The 21,516-nt window shown below is 49.0% G+C and overlaps 3 protein-coding genes across 9 annotated transcripts; all 3 read right to left on the bottom strand.

Annotated features, from left to right (window-relative positions):
• Positions 1–840: 840 nt before the first annotated feature.
• Positions 841–3,522, bottom strand: LOC120832469 (uncharacterized). Of its 2 annotated transcripts, none has more exons than XM_040198745.2 (9): positions 3,148–3,522; positions 2,883–3,060; positions 2,626–2,747; positions 2,419–2,557; positions 2,221–2,342; positions 1,975–2,085; positions 1,792–1,898; positions 1,612–1,702; positions 841–1,120 (listed from the first exon to the last, which is right to left on the bottom strand). In XM_040198745.2, exons 2-9 carry the CDS (start codon positions 2,977–2,979, stop codon positions 1,007–1,009), a joined length of 903 nt encoding a protein of 300 aa, XP_040054679.2. In that variant the 5' UTR covers positions 2,980–3,060; positions 3,148–3,522; the 3' UTR covers positions 841–1,006. The 2 variants fall into 2 exon arrangements, with proteins under 2 accessions (XP_040054679.2, XP_077945260.1); XM_078089134.1 differs by having other exon boundaries at positions 2,485–2,557; positions 3,148–3,450.
• A 1,373-nt stretch (positions 3,523–4,895) lies between these two features.
• On the bottom strand, positions 4,896–8,282 carry clec14a (C-type lectin domain containing 14A). The gene is made up of 3 exons (XM_040198740.2): positions 8,013–8,282; positions 7,713–7,854; positions 4,896–6,554 (listed from the first exon to the last, which is right to left on the bottom strand). The coding sequence occupies exons 1-3, from the start codon at positions 8,028–8,030 to the stop codon at positions 5,215–5,217; spliced, it is 1,500 nt and encodes a 499-aa protein (XP_040054674.2). The 5' UTR covers positions 8,031–8,282; the 3' UTR covers positions 4,896–5,214.
• Positions 8,283–8,383: 101 nt separating this feature from the next.
• sec23a (Sec23 homolog A, coat complex II component) lies at positions 8,384–21,131 on the bottom strand. Of its 6 annotated transcripts, none has more exons than XM_040198739.2 (20): positions 20,952–21,131; positions 19,215–19,482; positions 19,050–19,107; positions 18,889–18,975; positions 18,528–18,764; positions 18,376–18,452; positions 18,044–18,188; positions 17,811–17,969; positions 17,600–17,715; positions 17,275–17,398; positions 15,476–15,556; positions 15,289–15,378; positions 13,514–13,620; positions 13,190–13,343; positions 13,032–13,109; positions 12,745–12,906; positions 12,025–12,111; positions 11,636–11,791; positions 9,057–9,122; positions 8,384–8,969 (listed from the first exon to the last, which is right to left on the bottom strand). In XM_040198739.2, exons 2-20 carry the CDS (start codon positions 19,433–19,435, stop codon positions 8,880–8,882), a joined length of 2,295 nt encoding a protein of 764 aa, XP_040054673.1. In that variant the 5' UTR covers positions 19,436–19,482; positions 20,952–21,131; the 3' UTR covers positions 8,384–8,879. The 6 variants fall into 6 exon arrangements, 3 of the variants coding, with proteins under 3 accessions (XP_040054673.1, XP_077945258.1, XP_077945259.1); XM_078089132.1 differs by having other exon boundaries at positions 20,817–20,976; XM_078089133.1 differs by having other exon boundaries at positions 20,755–20,975.
• Between the last annotated feature and the right edge of the window lie 385 nt (positions 21,132–21,516).

Genomic DNA, 21,516 nt, shown 5'->3' with positions numbered 1-21,516 from the left:
TATTTTTAAACAAACCCATAGCCTTATACTACTAACCCATAGCATTATATTGTATTGTGTCCCTCGTGCACTGCTGTCGTCCATTGTCGTACTGTCTGCTGTTACGCACCAACCGCCAAATTCCTTGTATGTCACATATTGTGGCAATAAATGATTCCTGATTCCTATTTGTCGGCCGTACCGTCACTCTTCCGCTGCGAGCCAATGGTTGCCCTGGTAACGGCACCAGTGACGACAGAGGAGGAAGCGGCAGGAAGCCGGGACCTGATGACGCAGAGTGAGCGACAGCAGGAAATGATGCGGCAGGAGGATGCAAGGTTGGTGGTTCGAGCTCCGGCTGCTCAAAGTCCCATGTTGAAGTGGCTTTGAGCAAGACACCCGTGTTCGCTGGTGGGCGAGACTGCCGCGCGCGGTAAGAGGACAATATTAAACGTGAAGAAAAACGCCTGGTGACGCGTGGGGAAGCTGTCAGAGGCACGAGCGCACATAGTTAGGAGAAAATCCGGTCAATTTTCAAAATAAAACATTTTTCAGAAAAAAAAAATATATATATATATATATATAAGCTTTCTGTGGTGCGGCCCGGTACCAAACGACAGGTGGTTGGGGACCACTGAGCTAAATGACCTGTGATGTAATGTATTTTATTTGTAATCCACTGTTCATTAAAAAAAAAAATGTAGCTGTAAACTAATTGTCACTTTACTTTAGAGCGGGATAATAACACTTAAAATAATCCTAATGATAATACTATTGATATACAATACTGATAATAGTTTCAATATTAATGCTAATATAATAATAATGCTAATATTAATAGAAATAATAACACGGTCCAGATAGAGAATACATCATTTATTTCCTGTAAACAAAACAAAGGGTTTGTTCACATCACATTTATAATCAGAAATGTTTTAAATGTGAATGAAATAGTTCTATATACAAGAAAACACTTTATTTTAATGTTTGTAGATTGAAACAGAGGTACCAGCAGGTCTGGTCAAGGTCACATGACCCTGTACAGGTGGATCTGTGTCAGTGCATCCTGGTCCATGTCTCCGCCCAGGTAAACCTTGTGGTCCACAGGAAGTTCCTCCACCCAGCCAAGCTGCAGGTCTACCTGTTGGATACAAACAGCAAGTGGTCCTCAAACTCCACCACCTCGCTACACTCTGACCTCATCTCACATGGAGGAGGGGTGGAGCTACAGGGATCAGGTGACACTGGTAAATAGTAAATTAACTGAATTTGTATTCCTCCAACCAATCAGAACCCTTTAACACTCCATGTCATCATTCACCCCTATTGATGTGTGTGTGTGTGTGTGTGTGTGTGTGTGTGTGTGTGTGTGTGTGTGTGTGTGTGCTTGACCCGAGCCGACAGATCGAATACAGGTCCACACACACCAGTGTTTCTCCTACCATTGAAGAAGAGAGGCCCCTCCAGGCGCCACCCCAGAAAGTCTGGATTTTTTTTGTACAATTGTCCACTCACTGAATACACACCGACACACCCCTCTGCCCGACACGTGTGCTCAAACACTGCACACACACTAGAGCACCACTTTACACTTTACACATGTACTTTAAACACTTTCTAGATGTTCTTCACCTGCAGACTGTTCAGACTTTCCTGCAGACCAGGAACACAAACCAGCAGAGATCCTTTTTTCCTGAAGTTCTCCATGACGAACCTCCACGCTCTACACACAAACACACACATTGAAAAATGTCATTCTTGTTCCACATGATAAGATTGAGAATGCGTGTGGGTGTGTTTGTGTGTACTGACCTGACTTGTTCACTGGGTTCCATGAAGAACTCAAAGACGTTGTTCAGGATGAGAACATCTGCCTTCTGCAGCAGAACATTCTGTAGCAGAACATCCGTGTGCAGAACCTGAAGGAGAAGAAAGTTATATGGTGTAGTGTGTGTGTACATATTATACACACACACGTTTATAATGTGTGTGTACCTGTATTCGGTCGGTCATCTTGTATTTCTGCAGGATGTTATTCTGAAGTTTGACAAACTCCTCATTGATCTCTAAACCAATCAGCTGAGAGGCGGAACTGAACACATGACCCTGGACACACACAAACACACTTAGTCTTTCCTGTGTTTGTTGTACATTGTCTCTATTGATGTCAGCGAGTCACCATATTAGCATGTATTCATTAGCATGTCTGCATGCTACCTTGTTAGCATGCTATCCTCTCACCCCGTACAGCACCGTTCCCAGTCTGGAGCCCACGTCCACCACAAGCTGACCGCTCAGGTCTGGAAGAACGTTCTCGAACAGGAAGCAAAGTTCCGATATGGAGAATGAGTGAGAGATGAAGTCTGAGGAGGAAGAAGAAGAGGATGAATATGATAAAGCGTGCTAGACTTGTGTGGGATGATGAAGATATGTTCTGACCCAGAGGGGCGGTTCTGTGGGATCCACAGGTAAGACAATAGGACCGACTCATGGTTCCGTCCTCACACAGAAAGTCCACCTGATCTTCATCATACAGGAAACTGTCCACGTGGATCGTTGGGCGAGAGCACTGCTGCATCTGTGACAACCTCATCAGTTCATATATATGTACATATATATTATATAAACACACACATATACTAGTACCTTGTTATAAGCAGTAACCTCAGAGGAAAACATGGCATCTGGAGGAAGACTCCCTCTCAGATCTTCAGAGATGTTCTTCAGAATTTTCGTCTGGTTGTTGGACAGAAAGTCGTCGAACTCGTCTGCAGAAACAAGAAGTCAGAATGATCGGGTGAGTCCTCTATGAGGGGAGTCCTCCATCAAGTCCTCCATCAAGTCCTCCATCGGGTGAGTCCTCCATCAGGTGAGTCCACCATCGGGGGAACTGGTGGACGTACCTGAACACCGGATCCACGTCAGCAGACCACGGACGTCACTCGGCTTCACGTGGCTCAGCAGCTTCTTTATCTCGGATTGGGCTTCCCAAAGATTCATGTTGGACCTTAAGACGTTGGAGACTGAAGAAGCGACGTGTCCGCGCCTTATGGTGGAACCGGAAGATCACCGGTCTCGCGTCTGAAACAACAATACTCCCGTTCATATTAAGACACACGAAACGAAGGCTGGATTCCAATAGTAAAACAGATCTCCCAACGTCTCTACCTAACAACCTTCCCTCTGCGGGAAACGTCACCGGCTGAAGGAGAATCCACGAGTTAGCAAAGACAACGCGGTGTTTAGGGAATACGACCCCACTTCCACTAACTGCGTAGATCAGATGCGACGGGAGACGCATGTTAGTGACGTCAGTGTAGTTAACGGGACCGTCAGACCTCTCCAGCACCCGGCTGTCACAGAGCCGCCAACTCTCACGGTTTCACCGTGTGACACACGCTCATGTTTTCACATCCATATCTCACGCTAATAAAGGACCTCGGTCCGAGCCGCGTTGGTTCCTCTTCAACCTCGACGGTAGGTGGCGCCCCCCGGCCGCCGTAGCGTGTCCATCGTCCGCCCCCCGGCCGCCGTAGCGTGTCCATCGTCCGCCCCGCCCCCCGGCCGCCGTAGCGTGTCCATCGTCCGCCCCCCGGCCGCCGTAGCGTGTCCATCGTCCGCCCCCCGGCCGCCGTAGCGTGTCCATCGTCCGCCCCGCCCCCCGGCCGCCGTAGCGTGTCCATCGTCCGCCCCGCCCCCCAGCCGCCGTAGCGTGTCCATCGTCCGCCCCGCCCCCCGGCCGCCGAAGCGTGTCCATCGTCCGCCCCGCCCCCCGGCCGCCGTAGCGTCTCCATCGTCCGCCCCGCCCCCCGGCCGCCGTAGCGTCTCCATCGTCCGCCCCGCCCCCCGGCCGCCGTAGCGTGTCCATCGTCCGCCCCGCCCCCCGGCCGCCGTAGCGTCTCCATCGTCCGCCCCGCCCCCCGGCCGCCGTAGCGTCTCCATCGTCCGCCCCCCGGCCGCCGTAGCGTGTCCATCGTCCGCCCCGCCCCCCGGCCGCCGTAGCGTGTCCATCGTCCGCCCCGCCCCCCGGCCGCCGTAGCGTGTCCATCGTCCGCCCCGCCCCCCGGCCGCCGTAGCGTCTCCATCGTCCGCCCCGGCCGCCGTAGCGTGTCCATCGTCCGCCCCGCCCCCCGGCCGCCGTAGCGTCTCCATCGTCCGCCCCGCCCCCCGGCCGCCGTAGCGTCTCCATCGTCCGCCCCGCCCCCCGGCCGCCGTAGCGTCTCCATCGTCCGCCCCGGCCGCCGTAGCGTCTCCATCGTCCGCCCCGCCCCCCGGCCGCCGTAGCGTCTCTACATCTAAACTGTTCTACAATTAGACTAGTTTACTAGTTTTGTTTAATCAATTATTGAGATGAAAGGTCGGTCTTAAGTTGAGCTACATGACGGTATATTGTGGTACATTATTAGTGTGATGCTGCTTATGCTTCAACTGTAAAAGAAAACAGTACAAAACAATTATGTAACAACGCAAAACACTAATTCTCTCATTTACAAAGTGTGAAGCAAAATGCCAAGAAAAGAGAGACTGAAAGCAGAAGCAGTGGGAAAATATCCCACTGTTTGTTTATTTTATTATTCATATTTTTAGTCTGCTTTATTTTGGCAATGGGTGCCCTTTTGTTTTGGTTTGAGCACCCGCCCCCCACAGTGCGACCCCCAGCGGACTTCTTAGGAATAACATCTACTTTTATAGAAATGCAATTTATGCTAATATAGACTGTAAAGCCCTCTGAGGCTAATTTGTAATTTGGGCTTTACAAAATAAAATGAGAAATTGAATTGACCCCATGACGTTTTCCAGAGTTCATGGTTTTTTAGCAATTTTTTGGACCAATCGAATCCAGCGATCCTCACGTCCCTTCTTCACTTTCACGTTGATTACTTTATTTACCAGAGAAACACGCATATAAAAATTCATTTTTAAATAGCAATAATCTTTATTGATCAAAAGGTATAAACAATTATCATTATGTTAAAATAATTCATAATCCAGAAATGTACTTTTCAACTTCAATCATCTATATACGTGTACAGAAAAAACGCCTTCCGTTTTGCCGTAGGCAATAATTTTATTGATTCAATTTTCCTTCTTCACGTTCTCTTAAATATCACAAAAAACTTGCTAATGTTTTATGTTCAAATGAGGTCGAAGTTCACCTGTCTCAGAGTGACTTATATATATTTCAACATTTAAAACATACAAATTGTAAAAAGGTGGCGGCACACTGGCGATGTCTCACGGCCTTTGGAAGGAGTCTTCATCGCTCTTCATCCCCATCTTCTCGGCCTTCTTCATGGCGCGTGTCTTTGAGCGCCTTATCAGACAACATTTCACCGTCACCGCAACGACCAGCACCAGCAACGCCAGCGTCGCCGTGGCAACCAGCACCGGCATCAGGACGCCGGCCATCGTGGCTTCGGCGCACGCCGGCGAGTCCTCGTCAACGCGTTCCCCGTCCTGGTTGGAGCAGAAGCACCTGAAGGAGCCTGCCGTGTTAAGGCAGCTGTGCCTGCAGGCGGCGCCGGCGCACTCGTCCACGTCCACGCAGAATCCGGACTCGTCTTTCCGGAAGCCAGATCCACACGGCACGCACACAGTGGAGAAGTTTGCCGGCGAGCCGTCCAGAAGTCCCCAGACAGGAGGATGGCCCGAGCAGAGCAGCTCCACCCGGTCAGAGGACCAGCACTCCACCTGGATCCGGCTGCTGTTGTCCAAGCTGATGGAGCGAGCACTGGGGATGAGGGGGTTCTGACAGGAACCGGAACCGAGCTCAGGTCGAGTTTCAGGCTTCGGCCCGAGAGAAGGAAGCCCAGGTTCTCGTTTAGATGTGTCTGGTTGTTGTGTTGAAGGTCTTGGTTCTGATTTAGCCGGAGTAGCATGCGTTGGTGGTTCTGGTGCAGCTGATTTGAGTACTGCTGTTGATTGTGATGCAGCTGGTTTTGGTAGTTCTGTTGGTTCTAATCCAGCTGGTTTTGGTGGGGAAGTTGGCTCTGATGCTACGGATTTTGGTGGTCTCGGCGATGCTGCATTTTGTGTTTCCGGTGCTGCTAGTTCTGTTGGTTCTGGTTCTGCTGGTTTGGCACTGGTTCCTCCATCTCTCAGCTTACAGATAAACTGGTAGTTGCTCTTACAGCTGACCGGGACCAGTCCCCAGCTGGTGAAGTTGGACCCATCCCACCGCCCATTCAGCACCGCGCAGCGCACCGCCGTGCAGGTGTCCTGCGGCTCCTGTGCCCATTGGCTCACCTGGAATTCTTGACTGCCATCCTCGGTCCACTTGAACCCCCTCAGAGGGAGCGTGGGAATGACGCACTCATCCTTGAGCTTCTTCAGCCCGACCCAGAAGTTGAATTCCTCCTGAAACGGAGTCGCTGAGCCGGAGACAAACCCGAGGACATCGCGGACCTCCTGTTGGCTGGAGAGCTTGGTGAGGACGCCGGGGCGGCAGAGCTCGGAGGCCTGGTGGAAGCTGACCCGATCACTGTGGACAGTGTAAGGCGGCGAAGAGGCCCAGATGGTTCTGAAGAAGATCACAAGGGGTAACCAGCAGAACGAAGACTCCATCTTCTCTGAGTCTGTTACGATAGGAAAAAAAATCAGGCAGAGTGAACGTCCTCTAATGCCATTATGGTGTAAATCATCAGCATCTTATATTTAATGAAGGTTAAAACACACTATACCATGTAAAAGGGTTTCTAACACACTAACTTGTGCACATGTAATACAGGGTTTATAATGCATGCTAGCAAGTAAACATGTAATAGATGGGTTATAACACACTAACTTGTGCACATGTAATACAGGGTTTATAATGCATGCTAGCATGTAAACATGTAATAGATGGGTTATAACACACTAACTTATGCACATGTAATACAGGGTTTATAATGCATGCTAGCATGTAAACATGTAATAGATGGGTTATAACACACTAACTTATGCACATGTAATACAGGGTTTGTAATGCATGCTAGCAAGTAAACATGTAATAGATGGGTTATAACACACTAACTTGTGCACATGTAATACAGGGTTTATAATGCATGCTAGCAAGTAAACATGTAATAGATGGGTTATAACACACTAACTTATGCACATGTAATACAGGGTTTATAATGCATGCTAGCATGTAAACATGTAATAGATGGGTTATAACACACTAACTTATGCACATGTAATACAGGGTTTATAATGCATGCTAGCATGTAAACATGTAATAGATGGGTTATAACACACTAACTTATGCACATGTAGTACAGGGTTTATAATGCATGCTAGCATGTAAACATGTAATAAATGGGTTATAACACAAATAGCTGTGATATAGAAAGATAGATTTTGTTCTTCTACTTCTCCTGAAGGTTTATACGATGTCATAAACAAGTTACTTGATGTTTATACATATTTAGAAATCATTACAATCTGTGATCCTGTGAACACACAAGATAGTTTCTACCACTACGACGCGAGTCATTTCTCCAGTTTTCCATAATAAAGTCAGACTTTAGTCCACTTAAAAATAAATGCTGCCGTCTGAGTGAAGCAGTTTTATTCTGAACTTTCCAAAAGTAGAGTTGAATTATGTCCATCATTTATAGAAATGTTTATCCATCAATATATCAGAGAAATTGAGAGCAGTTTGAGGACACGAGATCTGGAAGCTTCGTGTCCCACATCTCGTTATCGCTTTAATTGGGTTAACGTTTAAAACGCCAAGGTGAAGCTTTTCTTACCGTCCAATTCCTCGTTTATCTCCTTTACGTTGAGTTTCTCTTCTCGCTGCCTCTGTATATCCAGCTTCTCCTGGTTCCTCCTCCACACGCCCTCCCTCCAGGACAGGAAGTGTGCAGAGCCTTGATACGGCGAGCTGGTTTCCTGCAAAGAAACTTCGCAAACTCAGACGAACACGTCGGGATTCTGATTTCAGTGTCCTGTTGGTTCAGAATGTGGATGTGAATCGGAGCCATGTATTGCCTCATGTTACAGAGGAATCAAATAAGACAAATATACATGAACTATAAACAGATGAGTACATTAAAACATGTTTCCATGCAGAGGCCACTGAGGAAAGGTTTCCCCTCGAGTATTTCACGGTAATCGTCCAATACAACAGGCCTTGAAAAGGGGACAAACGCACACACGAGGAAGTGAAGAAGAATGACAGGAAGTCACAGGTTATGAAGGGCGGCGCCGGGACTAATGGACCCGTTGTCCTGGCAACACTGGGACCCCCTGAAACTGCGTTTGTGTGTCGATCATCAATAGATTCAATAAAACTTAATAAACTTTATTTTTATTAAGAAGAAAAAGATTGTTGCATTATGGAACATTCATAAAATAGAAAATAAACTCTAAACTCGCTACTGCTGTAGCTGGTTTACGTCATAAAATAAAGACAATAAAGTTCTCTTCAGTTTTAATAGAAATGAGAATACAGATGGAACACATTGAAAACAAACTATCAGATGATCAATACAGCGATAAGTCATTAGAACCTCAGAACATTGGACCTCAAATCCGTCACCATGAGGCGGACAAGTTACGTTGATCAGGTGACTTGAATCAAAATCATCCTCAAATAAATATTTTGTTTTCTGACAAAACAGATTCACATCTGCTGAAGTATTACAGAGGATTGTATCTTAGTAAACATAGAAGAATGTTATTTGTAATTCGCTTTCCACAGGCAGCTCTTGGTTTTCATACATAATCACTAACTAAAGGAACATATTGATTATACATATTACATATTGATCTCACTTCCTGTTGCTCCTTTACAGTAAAAGTATAAAAACCACTGCTGTTTTAATTGTGAAAGACTTCAGGAACACGTTGTTCTGATTGGCTGAGAGCAGGAGGACGTCGAGCTACGCTCGTTTGTTATTGGGTCAAGCAGCAAGTCAGGCGGCGCTGGAGACGGCCAGTTTCTTCAGGTGGTCCATGAACACCTGCAGGCTGACGTCATCCGTCAGGATGGGAGCGCCAGACTCCTGCAGAGGACACACAACCGGTATCATAGCAACCAATAGCACAGCAACTAGCGTCATAGCGACACCGTGGTGATCTGAGGGTCTCACCTGTCCCCAGGCGTACATGTTGTTGTGGGTCTGGGACGGGTTCACTTTGGAGAGCAGGAAGCGAGCCTGGAACACATCATCACATCTTCATCACATCCATTATGATCATCATCATCATCATCATGGTCAATGTCGGAGAAACATTCGTCAGTCAGTATTCTCAGACGACAGTCAGGGGTCTCTGTCCAGATGTTTGTGCGTCAATGTCCAGATGTTTGTGCACTGTGGCCTGTCAGTACGCGGGGCGATTCCTCAGCCAACGATTGGCCGAAAAGTGTGATTGACAGCTCATTGGACTGGTTAGAGCCATTTCCATGGGACTGAGTGCACTGTTACCCAACAACTGTTTCATGGGGACGGTCGGGCTGCCGGCTGACACCTAACCAGGACACAGCAGGTGTCACATCCCAGGTGTGTGTGCTCTCCGAGCGTATGCTCACTGTGCAACTACAGATAAATACTTTCAATATAAGTTGCATTTGTTGGATTGACGCTCGTTGTGTGTCTCCGGTGCAACACAGAACAGCTGCATGAGGCCCGAGAGCACAGCGTTCTACCGCGAGACGTTTGTATATTTAGTCAAATAAAGACGAAAGAATCAAACGATCTCCTGTCATTTGCCTGAGTCACGTGTCTGCAGAACGCCGCTACACTGACCGTCCCATGGGACGGAGGAGGGAGCGGGGGGTCACCTGTGTCTCCGATAGGACGGAGGAGGGAGCGGAGGGTCACCTGTGTCTCCCATGGGACGGAGGAGGGAGCGGAGGGTCACCTGTGTCTCCGATAGGACGGAGGAGGGAGCGGAGGGTCACCTGTGTCTCCCATGGGACGGAGGAGGGAGCGGAGGGTCACCTGTGTCTCCCATGGGACGGAGGAGGGAGCGGAGGGTCACCTGTGTCTCCCATGGGACGGAGGAGGGAGCGGAGGGTCACCTGTGTCTCCCATGGGACGGAGGAGGGAGCGGAGGGTCACCTGTGTCTCCCATGGGACGGAGGAGGGAGCGGAGGGTCACCTGTGTCTCCCATGGGACGGAGGAGGGAGCGGAGGGTCACCTGTGTCTCCCATGGGACGGAGGAGGGAGCGGAGGGTCACCTGTGTCTCCCATGGGACGGAGGAGGGAGCGGAGGGTCACCTGTGTCTCCCATGGGACGGAGGAGGGAGCGGAGGGTCACCTGTGTCTCCCATGGGACGGAGGAGGGAGCGGAGGGTCACCTGTGTCTCCCATGGGACGGAGGAGGGAGCGTCACCTGTGTCTCCCATGGGACGGAGGAGGGAGCGGAGGGTCACCTGTGTCTCCCATGGGACGGAGGAGGGAGCGGAGGGTCACCTGTGTCTCCCATGGGACGGAGGAGGGAGCGGAGGGTCACCTGTGTCTCCCATGGGACGGAGGAGGGAGCGGAGGGTCACCTGTGTCTCCCATGGGACGGAGGAGGGAGCGGAGGGTCACCTGTGTCTCCCATGGGACGGAGGAGGGAGCGGAGGGTCACCTGTGTCTCCCATGGGACGGAGGAGGGAGCGGAGGGTCACCTGTGTCTCCCATGGGACGGAGGAGGGAGCGGAGGGTCACCTGTGTCTCCCATGGGACGGAGGAGGGAGCGGAGGGTCACCTGTGTCTCCCATGGGACGGAGGAGGGAGCGGAGGGTCACCTGTGTCTCCCATGGGACGGAGGAGGGAGCGGAGGGTCACCTGTGTCTCCCATGGGACGGAGGAGGGAGCGTCACCTGTGTCTCCCATGGGACGGAGGAGGGAGCGGAGGGTCACCTGTGTCTCCCATGGGACGGAGGAGGGAGCGGAGGGTCACCTGTGTCTCCGATGGGACGGAGGAGGGAGCGTCACCTGTGTCTCCCATGGGACGGAGGAGGGAGCGGAGTGTCCATCGGGGAGGAAACTACACTTTAATAACGGAGTGGAAACACTGACTTAAATAATTGTAAATAGAAGGCAGATGGCTAGCTAGCCACTGTAGCTGCCAAGCAGTACGCTATCGTTAGCTGTTGGGGGCGGCGTCATCAAAGTAGTGTAAATAAAGTTTTTCCATCGGCTCAGGCACCGAAATCTGCATTGCGTTTCGGATGGGACGCGTTCCAATATGGTACCGGTTCTCCGTGCTGCTCTTCTTCCAGGACCTGAAGTGGGGCTCCAGCATCGACTCCATTGGGAAAAAGGCCCAGCAGAGGTTGTACTTTGTGCGCCAGCTCAGAAAGTACAACCTGCCTCAGGAGCTGCTGATACTGTTCTACTCTGCCATCATCAGTCTGTTCTCTCTTCCTCCATCGCTGTGTGGTTTGGATCGGCCACCAAACAGGACCGAGCCAGACTACAACGGATTGTCAGGTCTGCAGAGAAAACTATTGGTTTCAGCCAATAGGTGGACGCCTCCAGAGTCAGGAAACGGGCTGGTAAGATCACTGCAGACCTTCACACCCTGGACACACACCTCCTCCCTTCTGGTAGGCGCTACAGAGCACTGTACGCCAAAACCCTAATCCCCATGATGCACGGCGATATGGGCGTACAGATGGATGGAGCACAGTTATTAAGGTGTAGTACATAGTCAGTGAGGAGTGAGCGCCCCCACCTGGCTGCCTCCGTGCTCCGTGTCGATGTATCTGGGCATCGGGAAGCGAGTGTGGAGCAGCTCCTGAGCATCATCGACCGGAGCCTGGAGAAGGTGTCGGAAGTTCTCATACTCAGACATCTCCTGGTAACCAGCCTTCCTCCACTGAGCTACAGTCTAAAAGACAGAAAGCAGGGATTGAAGAATAGTGAGAGCCATCTGCGATAGAGCCTGACAGGCACAGACCGGGGATTAACTGACAGTGTCATCAATCGGGGGGAAACCACAACTAAACAGTAGGATCTTTTTTTTCTTAGTTTCATAATTAAATACGCACTATGACACAAACATCCTGTCCATTCAGAGAGACATAGAGTGTGTCCTCAGTGTGTACTGAGACCTCCGAGTACCTCTCCATGGTAGATGAGGATCTGGAAGAAGGTGTCCATCAGCAGGATCCGGTCCGGCAGGATACTGCTGCTGTCCAACAGAACCGGCTGAAAATCACAAACATTTAAATAATTATTAGAGTTTAACAGTTAACAGAGTATCTTTAGTACATATACATTAGAGTGTTAACATTACACGCTCTACTCCCCAGCATCCGCTCTACTGTCCAGCAGGGGGCGACTCCTCTGCTCCCATAGACGTCTATGAGGAAATGACTCTACTCCTCTGTAGTGACCAGCAGGGGGCGACTCCTCTGCTCCCATAGACGTCTATGAGGAAATGACTCTACTTCTCTGTAGTGACCAGCAGGGGGCGACTCCTCTGCTCCCATAGACGTCTATGAGGAAATGACTCTACTTCTCTGTAGTGACCAGCAGGGGGCGACTCCTCTGCTCCCATAGACGTCTATGAGGAAATGACTCTACTTCTCTGTAGTGACCAGCAGGGGGCGACTCCTCTGCTCCCATAGACGTCTATGAGGAAATGACTACTTCTCTGTAGTGACCAGCAGCACCAACATGAGTTTATGGTCTCAGTCTCTAGTTTCAAGTCTTCTTCAAGCAGAAGATGTTTATTTAGTGAATTATCCATTTAGAGTCAAGCGGGGACGCTTTAGGGCGGGGCTACACGCTGATTGACAGGTCTCTAAAAGACTTGTCTTTAAAAAGGTTTATAAATACCTCAGGGGGTCCGCTGAAGGAGTAGGCGTAGAGCACAGGTTGGACCATGATGAGGGCCTGAGTCAGGTCCTGTCTGTTGAACTGATGCCGGTAGTATGAACTCTCATCTGGACTGTTGTTGAACACCTGGAGGAACGGAGAGCGGCGCAGGTGGAACATGAACTGTTCAAAAACAACAACACAAGTCAGTTAAAACACACAACCAGTCAGTGACAGGTAACTTGGTTAAATACAGGCAGAACAACCAGATGTAGGAAGGATACAGAGAATTATGGGATGTAGATCACCTGAGGGTAGAGGGAGAAGGTCTCAGAGAACCTGAAGGAGTTGGGATCGTCTTTGTGGTAATCTCCAAACTTTTGACACTGAAGAGAAACCGAGAGACTGCATTGTTGATTATTGATCATGGTTATAGTTTATGTATTGACTATTAATTGTGGCGCACCAGTCTGATCAGCTGTCTGTCCAGCCACCGGAGAACATCAGGACCCTCCTCCGTCTCCGCTCGGTACACAGACAACCTCGCCATCAAGATGGCCGCGGCCTCCTGGTCAAAGGATGCAGCGATGCTTTGGATCTGCGTCTGAGCATCCGCCCAGCTGTGAGAGGGGGGACAAAAGAGGGGAGGGGGAAGAAGAGGTAGAGTGAAGGGGAGGAGGAGAGAGTGAAAGAGACGGAGGAGAAGAGGAAGAACAGTGAGGAGGAGGAGGGGTGTAATGATGTAAATATGTGCAGATTACATTAAACTGTCTCTGTGTGCGTCTGTTACTTCCTGGCTGTGGTGGTGACCCGGATGCGTCTCTGTCCTGATGAGTGTTGGTACTGAGTAACAAACTGAATCGCCCCCCGGCCGCCCTGAGGAATCGGAGCGTTGTGCTGCAACAACAACAACAACAACTCGTTAATACTGCTCATCAATTATCAACCAGTAAACCCATCATAGGCTGATCGTACGTTGATCTTATTCTCACACATGTAACACATGAACAGGACTTGTCTCTATGGCAACTCATTCGGTTTCTAATCAAACGACCCGAGGGATAGAATGCTGCTCTCTGATTGGTCTGAGGATCAGCAAGAGCAGGTGATCACATACCTAAGTTTCCCGTAGATATTGGCTGTTTAGATAATGTTGACAGAGCGAGCATATAACAGCAGGTGTTAGGGAATACTTCTTATTGTGCTATTATCATTACGCAATGTACGGTTTCATTGTCCTGGAAGCTTTGGCAGAGACGGTGGAAGCTGTGGCAGAGACGGTGGAAGCTTTGGCAGAGACGGTGGAAGCTTTGGCAGAGACGGTGGAAGCTGTAGCTAGTGGCCCGGCTGACGCCTGCTGCTGCCATCATCATTATCATTATAAATATTAATCATATTACTGTCATGATAAACCAACATTACCCTCTCCTAAAGTCTTTGTGCTCTCCCCCCCCACAGGCTTCTGTAGATAGTGGTCCTACGTGATGGTGGTCCTACGTGATGGTGGTTCTACCTGATGGTGGTCCTATCTGATGGTGGTCTATGTGATGGTGGTCCTACCTGATGGTGGTCCTATGTGATGGTGGTCCTATGTGATGGTGGTTCTATGTGATGGTGGTTCTATGTGATGGTGGTTCTACCTGATGGTGTTTCTATGTGATGGTGGTTCTACCTGATGGTGGTTCTATGTGATGGTGGTTCTACCTGATGGTGGTTCTACCTGATGGTGGTTCTACCTGATGGTGGTTCTACCTGATGGTGGTTCTACCTGATGGTGTTTCTACCTGATGGTGTTTCTACGTGATGGTGGTTCTACCTGATGGTGGTTCTACCTGATGGTGTTTCTACCTGATGGTGTTTCTACGTGATGGTGGTTCTACCTGATGGTGGTTCTACCTGATGGTGGTTCTATCTGATGGTGGTTCTATGTGATGGTGGTTCTATGTGATGGTGGTTCTATCTGATGGTGGTTCTATCTGATGGTGGTGGTCCCTGCAGTGGTCCTGCTGTGCGTCTGGTTTACTACTCACAGTTACTTGAATCATTTCTGTCATATAGTCTCATGTATGATACATTGTTCATTCTGTACACATGGCATCATTGTAGTCTGTCCATCAGGAGACGGATCCTCCTCTGACGTTCTCACTGAGGTTTCTTCCCTTTTTTCCCTCTTGGACGGGTTTTTTCATTGTTTGGGGAGTGTTTCCTGTGCCGATGTGATGGTTTTGGGACAGAGGATGTCGTTTGTGAACAGACTGTAAAGCCCTCTGAGGCTAATTTGTAATTTGCGATTTGGGGCTATACAAAATAAAATGAATTGAATTGAATATTCAGAGATTCGATGGCATTTCTTCAGTGTGGTGGTTTAACATTTCGAGTTGTGTTGGACAGAAACTCACCTGGTTCTGCAGGTGTCAGGTTCTGGTTGCATTTGTACATCAAAACCAACTATACCTGAAACCTTTGTGAGCAGGTACTTTCATTCTGTCGGAGTGAGCTTGTTCATATACTTTGTGGATTGGACCTGCCCTGTGAAGACCATCTAAAAAGTTCAGGTGTTCGTACCTGGTTGACCACCTCGAAGTACAGAGCCAGCGTGGTGCTCGGATCCAGACCACAGATCTTCCACTGACATGTTCCTCCTGTTCCTATCTCCTGTAGCGCGCACACACACACACACACACACACACACACACAGTGACGACACAGTACCGTGTACTACAGTGTAATACTCTTAACTCTGGTTACATACGTTCTCAGAGACACAAGGTCCTTTAGCACTCAGAGACACACAGGGGCCGATCGCTCCAGATACTTTGATCTCTCTGGATGTCTAAAAGAAAAGATGAGTCATGTAGTTATATGATCATTGATCAGACTTACGTTCACACCCAACGCGTCGCCCTAAACGCTCAAAACCTGCTGCAGGACTCTCGTTCTACATTTGTGGTCAGTTTGCGTGTATCGTGTATTTGCGCCTGACGCGACTGAGAGGGGGCGTGGTCTATCACCCCGAAACAGCCATCATGTTTCCCTCGCATCAACCGCGACTCTGTACTTGTACTTGTCATAGCGACTCTGTACTTGTACTTGTCATAGCGACTCTGTACGTGTACTTGTCATAGCGACTCTGTACGTGTACTTGTCATAGCGACTCTGTACTTGTACTTGTCATAGCGACTCTGTACGTGTACTTGTCATAGCGACTCTGTACTTGTACTTGTCATAGCGACTCTGTACTTGTACTTGTCATAGCGACTCTGTACTTGTACTTGTCATAGCGACTCTGTACTTGTACTTGTCATAGCGACTCTGTACTTGTACTTGTCATAGCGACTCTGTACTTGTACTTGTCATAGCGACTCTGTACTTGTACTTGTCATAGCGACTCTGTACGTGTACTTGTCATAGCGACTCTGTACGTGTACTTGTCATAGCGACTCTGTACGTGTACTTGTCATAGCGACTCTGTACGTGTACTTGTCATAGCGACTCTGTACGTGTACTTGTCATAGCGACTCTGTACGTGTACTTGTCATAGCGACTCTGTACGTGTACTTGTCATAGCGACTCTGTACGTGTACTTGTCATAGCGACTCTGTACGTGTACTTGTCATAGCGACTCTGTACTTGTACTTGTCATAGCGACTCTGTACTTGTACTTGTCATAGCGACTCTGTACTTGTACTTGTCATAGCGACTCTGTACTTGTACTTGTCATAGCGACTCTGTACTTGTACTTGTCATAGCGACTCTGTACTTGTACTTGTCATAGCGACTCTGTACTTGTACTTGTCATAGCGACTCTGTACTTGTACTTGTCATAGCGACTCTGTACTTGTTGTGGAAGTTCTGCTCACCTCAGACCACCAAACAGAGTTATGTTTTTGTACTAAAGGATCCGTAGGCGGCGACAGCTCGTGAATTTCACCGACTTCTACAGAAACTGCGTCTGGATGACCGCCGCTGATAGCGGTACATGGTGCTAGCATTAGCTCGCTTGCGTTGGCTCGGATCTTCACATCATACTTCTAAGTGTCCCGTGGAGAGACATCGTATGCTCAAGCCACACACACGGTATCATTGAGCAAACATCCTTTATATTACTTTAAACGTAGTATCAGTGTGTTGTTTAATAAGTTGATTGTACTATATTCAGTGCAGTGATGGGATGCTGTAAAATGCACATGTGGTTGAATGCGGTTTGTTAAAAGTGCGAGATCTTTCCCCAGTTGCAATAAAGGTCCGAGGATGTATCGTACAGCTCGGGATGCCGGTGTCTGCAGGACGATGGGGAGCATCTCGGCGCTGATAGGCTATCGCGCCGCAGCGGCAAGGCTTTTTGACGCCAAAGATGGAATATTTCAACTTTTGCGTTTGATGCGACTTCGCCCAAAATCGCGTCGACTTCGAAAAAGAAACAAAGAAACTTCCCAATCGCAGATTCGCTTGCCTCCAGCGTCATGGCGTCTGCATAGACTTGTATGTCATCCTGTGCTGGCGACGTGTTCGGTGTGAACGTACCATTAAGTGATTAGCAGTATTTCCTACCTTGACCTCCAGCGTGGCGGCGAAGGCCATTTTGAAGGATCCCTGGACGTCTTTGGTGAAAACCCTCTGAAAGGTCTGTTTGAAGAGAGATGTGTTGAAGGAGTCGGCCATCACCATGTAGCCTCTGGAGAGCAGAGCAAAGTTCACCTTAACAACAGAGCTCTGGTGGCCATAGTTTCCCTCTAGAAAATCTAACTTTGTCCAACTAATTTTCTGTCTCCTAAATCTGATAAGTCCTCCATCTTTGTTTTCAGTGCAGTATGATAATTAGGTTATAGCCACCCCCTGTGTGTGTGTGTGTGTGTGTGTGTGTGTGTGTGTGTACCCGGTGTAGTTGGCGCAGCACTTCATCTCCAGCAGGCCGGTCTGGTCGAGGGCGCAGGCGTAGATATCGATGATGTGGCCGTTAGTGGAGGCTCTGTTAGCTAGAGACTCATAGTGCTACACACACACACACACACACACACACACACACACACACAGTTGATCCTCTTGACTCCATGAACCAGTCCTACCATCGCAGGCAAAACACTTACTTTGGTGGCTTTCTTCATGAACTTGGCGTTGTCCTTCTCAAGGTCGTGCCATGACCTGATGGGGGTCTTCAGCTCGTCTCCAACCACCATGCCGGGACCCTGCGTCGCCGGCCCCCCCACAAACGTCATGATCCGGGCGCCCGTGTTGGGGAAAGTGCACTGTGGGTAAAACAACCACACATAATGAGTGACGGGTTACGTGTAGAGTGCAGGAAGCTGGCGGCCTCTCCCACCTCTAGCAGGCCTACGGCGATGGACATGGCGACGCCCAGCGAGCGCAGCGGCCTCTTTCCCTGCGTGACAGGCCAGGGGTCCCGCTGCAGCTCCCCCAACAGGTCCGTCAGGTTCATGTCAATCTTCTGCACCGGCTGCAGGAACCTGAAGTCAGAGAACAGCGTCAGACTAAAACCATCGCAGTGGGGACACTGCTGTGTTGTACGACGCGTCAACTATAAGAATCTGCGTTGACGATTTGCGGTGCTGTTCTAATACACACACACACGTATGTATGTATATATATATACACATATACACACACAGCCCTAGTCCATGTTTGCATGTTTACCTGTTGGACAGAGGCTGTTGGACTGGTTGAGGTCCTCGTCCCTGAGTGGCTGAAGGTTTGCTCAGACCGAGCATCTCCTGCAAACTCACAACTGGTTAGAACTGGGGCCAGGCCTGGTGGGATAGAGGGGTTTGGGGGGGTAGTTAAGGTACCTGCAGCTGCTTGGCGTTCAGGTCCTTGGTCCCCCTGAAGACGTAGCTCTTGGAGATCCCCTCACAGCCGAGTTCGTGGACCTGAACCATGCGGCCAAAGGTAATGAGCCCGACCAGCGCAGTGGGAGGAAGCAGTGACAGGGACATTTGCAGAGACTCCCTGAGAGCCTGCAGATCCTCGTCCTCCATGCAGGTGTCCACCACATACAGGAAGACAAGTGGCATCTGAGGACCCCGCTGAGGACATTGAACCACATTGAGTTATACATCTGACTGTATGGTTTGTCTCTGTGAATGTCTGACTGTCTTTCTGTCCCTCTCTCGGTTGGTCGGTCTGTCTGTCTGTGTGTGTCTGTCTTACCTGGACCACATACTCGATGGTGGAGAACTGAGGCAGGAGCTCCGCTGGTTGGTTTGATTCAGATATTCCGGCATAAGATGGGGGGAACTGAAACAGAACCGGAGTGAGTGTTGTCATCTTCTGTCGATGGGATTAAATGAATGTGTGCGCTTGTACTGAACCTGGTTCCTTTGGTAGCAGAAGTTACAGGCCCAGAGTTTGGCTCTGTAGTCCACCTGACTGAAACATACAGAGGGGTAGACATTTGACCCTCGACCCACATCCCTCAGCCCACACTCCTATACGTGTTATACTGTGACGTCACACAGGTGAGCCGTGATGCCTACCACAGCGGATTGAGCACTGCGCGGCAGGTGGCCCGGCTACACAGAACCGGCTCGTACTGAATCGGCGGAAGATCGAGGCGTTCCCTCAGGGGGGTGAACAGAGTCGACACCGGGACCACCATGCGGGTGGCCTCCAGCCGGCTGGAGGGCCAGACGTTCCAGCTGAACCGTACGCCGTCACGCTCCTCGTTCTGAGTGATGTACTCTGGGAAGGTCGACATGGCAACGCAGGAAAACGGGAGGGGTCAGACGCGCCGTCAGGTTAAGGCTGCGTGTGCGGGAGGGGGAGAGGAAACAAGCTCAGTGTTATGTTGCATACTAGCCACCACTAAGTACACTGGCAAACTACTAGGTACCCTACTATACTACTAAGTACACCACTAGGTACACTGGAGCACTACTAGGTACCCTACTATACTACTAAGTACACCACTAGGTACACTGGAGCACTACTAGGTACCCTACTATACTACTAAGTACACCACTAGGTACACTGGAAAACTACTAGGTACCCTACTATACTACTAAGTACACTGGCGAACTACTAGGTACCCTACTATACTACTAAGTACACTGGCGAACTACTAGGTACCCTACTATACTACTAAGTACACCACTAGGTACACTGGAGCACTACTAGGTACCCTACTATACTACTAAGTACACTGGCGAACTACTAGGTACCCTACTATACTACTAAGTACACCACTGGGTACACTGGAGCACTACTAGGTACCCTACTATACTACTAAGTACACCACTAGGTACACTGGCAAACTACTAGGTACCCTACTATACTACTAAGTACACCACTAGGTACACTGGAAAACTACTAGGTACCCTACTATACTACTAAGTACACTGGCGAACTACTAGGTACCCTACTATACTACTAAGTACACCACTGGGTACACTGGAGCACTACTAGGTACCCTACTATACTACTAAGTACACCACTGGGTACACTGGAGCACTACTAGGTACCCTACTATACTACTAAGTACACCACTAGGTACACTGGCAAACTACTAGGTACCCTACTATACTACTAAGTACACCACTAGGTACACTGGCAAACTACTAGGTACCCTACTATACTACTAAGTACACCACTAGGTACACTGGAGCACTACTAGGTACCCTACTATACTACTAAGTACACTGGCGAACTACTAGGTACCCTACTATACTACTAAGTACACCACTAGGTACACTGGAGCACTACTAGGTACCCTACTATACTACTAAGTACACTGGCGAACTACTAGGTACCCTACTATACTACTAAGTACACCACTAGGTACACTGGAGCACTACTAGGTACCCTACTATACTACTAAGTACACTGGCGAACTACTAGGTACACTACTATACTACTAAGTACACCACTAGGTACACTGGAGCACTACAAAGTACATTACTTGGTACCCTCCTATACTACAAAGTACACTACTAAGTACCCTCCTATACTACAAAGTGCACTACTATACTACAAAGTACACTACTATACTACTAAGTACACTACTATACTACTAAGTACCCTGACAGTTGACGATCAATCAGTGAGCTGATGATCAATGAGAGCAGAGGAACGTCACTGACATTTGGATATTTAATGCTAACAGCTAACGGCAGATCACGAATAGCCGCGTCACGAACTGGTGGTCACACGCAGTCCAGGTTCTGGTTCCGTCGGGTCCAAGTGAGTCTCGGTCAGAAGGTAAATCTGTCACTCACCTCCTCTCTGCTGCTGCTGCTCTCTGCTGACAACGAAGCAAAACAACATGGCGGCGCCACGTCAAGACACAGAGCGGAAAGCCGAGAGGAGGGATCACTCTGAGAGACATTCAGCGACCCGTTCCTCCGAACCACAGCGACTACAGGTCGACTTCTAATCAGTTTAGCCCCACAGATGATGACGTAATCATCATGACGTCACCCAGTAGTGTGGGGACTTGAGCCCGCCGCGAATTTGGTTCTTGCAACCATTGAGGAGTATTGACCACAATTGTGACGTGGTGACATTTTAGAACAATGTACATTAAACAGTTAGCAGCCAAATCAAGTAGTTTACAGAGCGTTCAACCTTTGTTCCTGAATGATAAAATGAAATAAATAACAGCATGTTCGACCTTTGTTACTCAATACATTTTAAAAAATATTTTACAGAATGTTCAACCTTTGATCCTTAATGATAAAATGAAATAAACAACAGCATGTTCGACCTTTGTTCCTCTAAAATAGAATTAATAGTCTAAAGGGTTTGTTTAAAGTTGTCCATGAATGGGAGTTCATAAATAAT

This window comes from Gasterosteus aculeatus, chromosome 15 (genome assembly GCF_964276395.1).
Source record: "Gasterosteus aculeatus chromosome 15, fGasAcu3.hap1.1, whole genome shotgun sequence".
In the NCBI taxonomy this organism is placed as follows: domain Eukaryota; kingdom Metazoa; phylum Chordata; class Actinopteri; order Perciformes; family Gasterosteidae; genus Gasterosteus; species Gasterosteus aculeatus.
The sequence above is the reverse complement of the archived record's forward strand: the minus strand, read 5'-3'. Positions and strand labels throughout refer to the sequence as shown.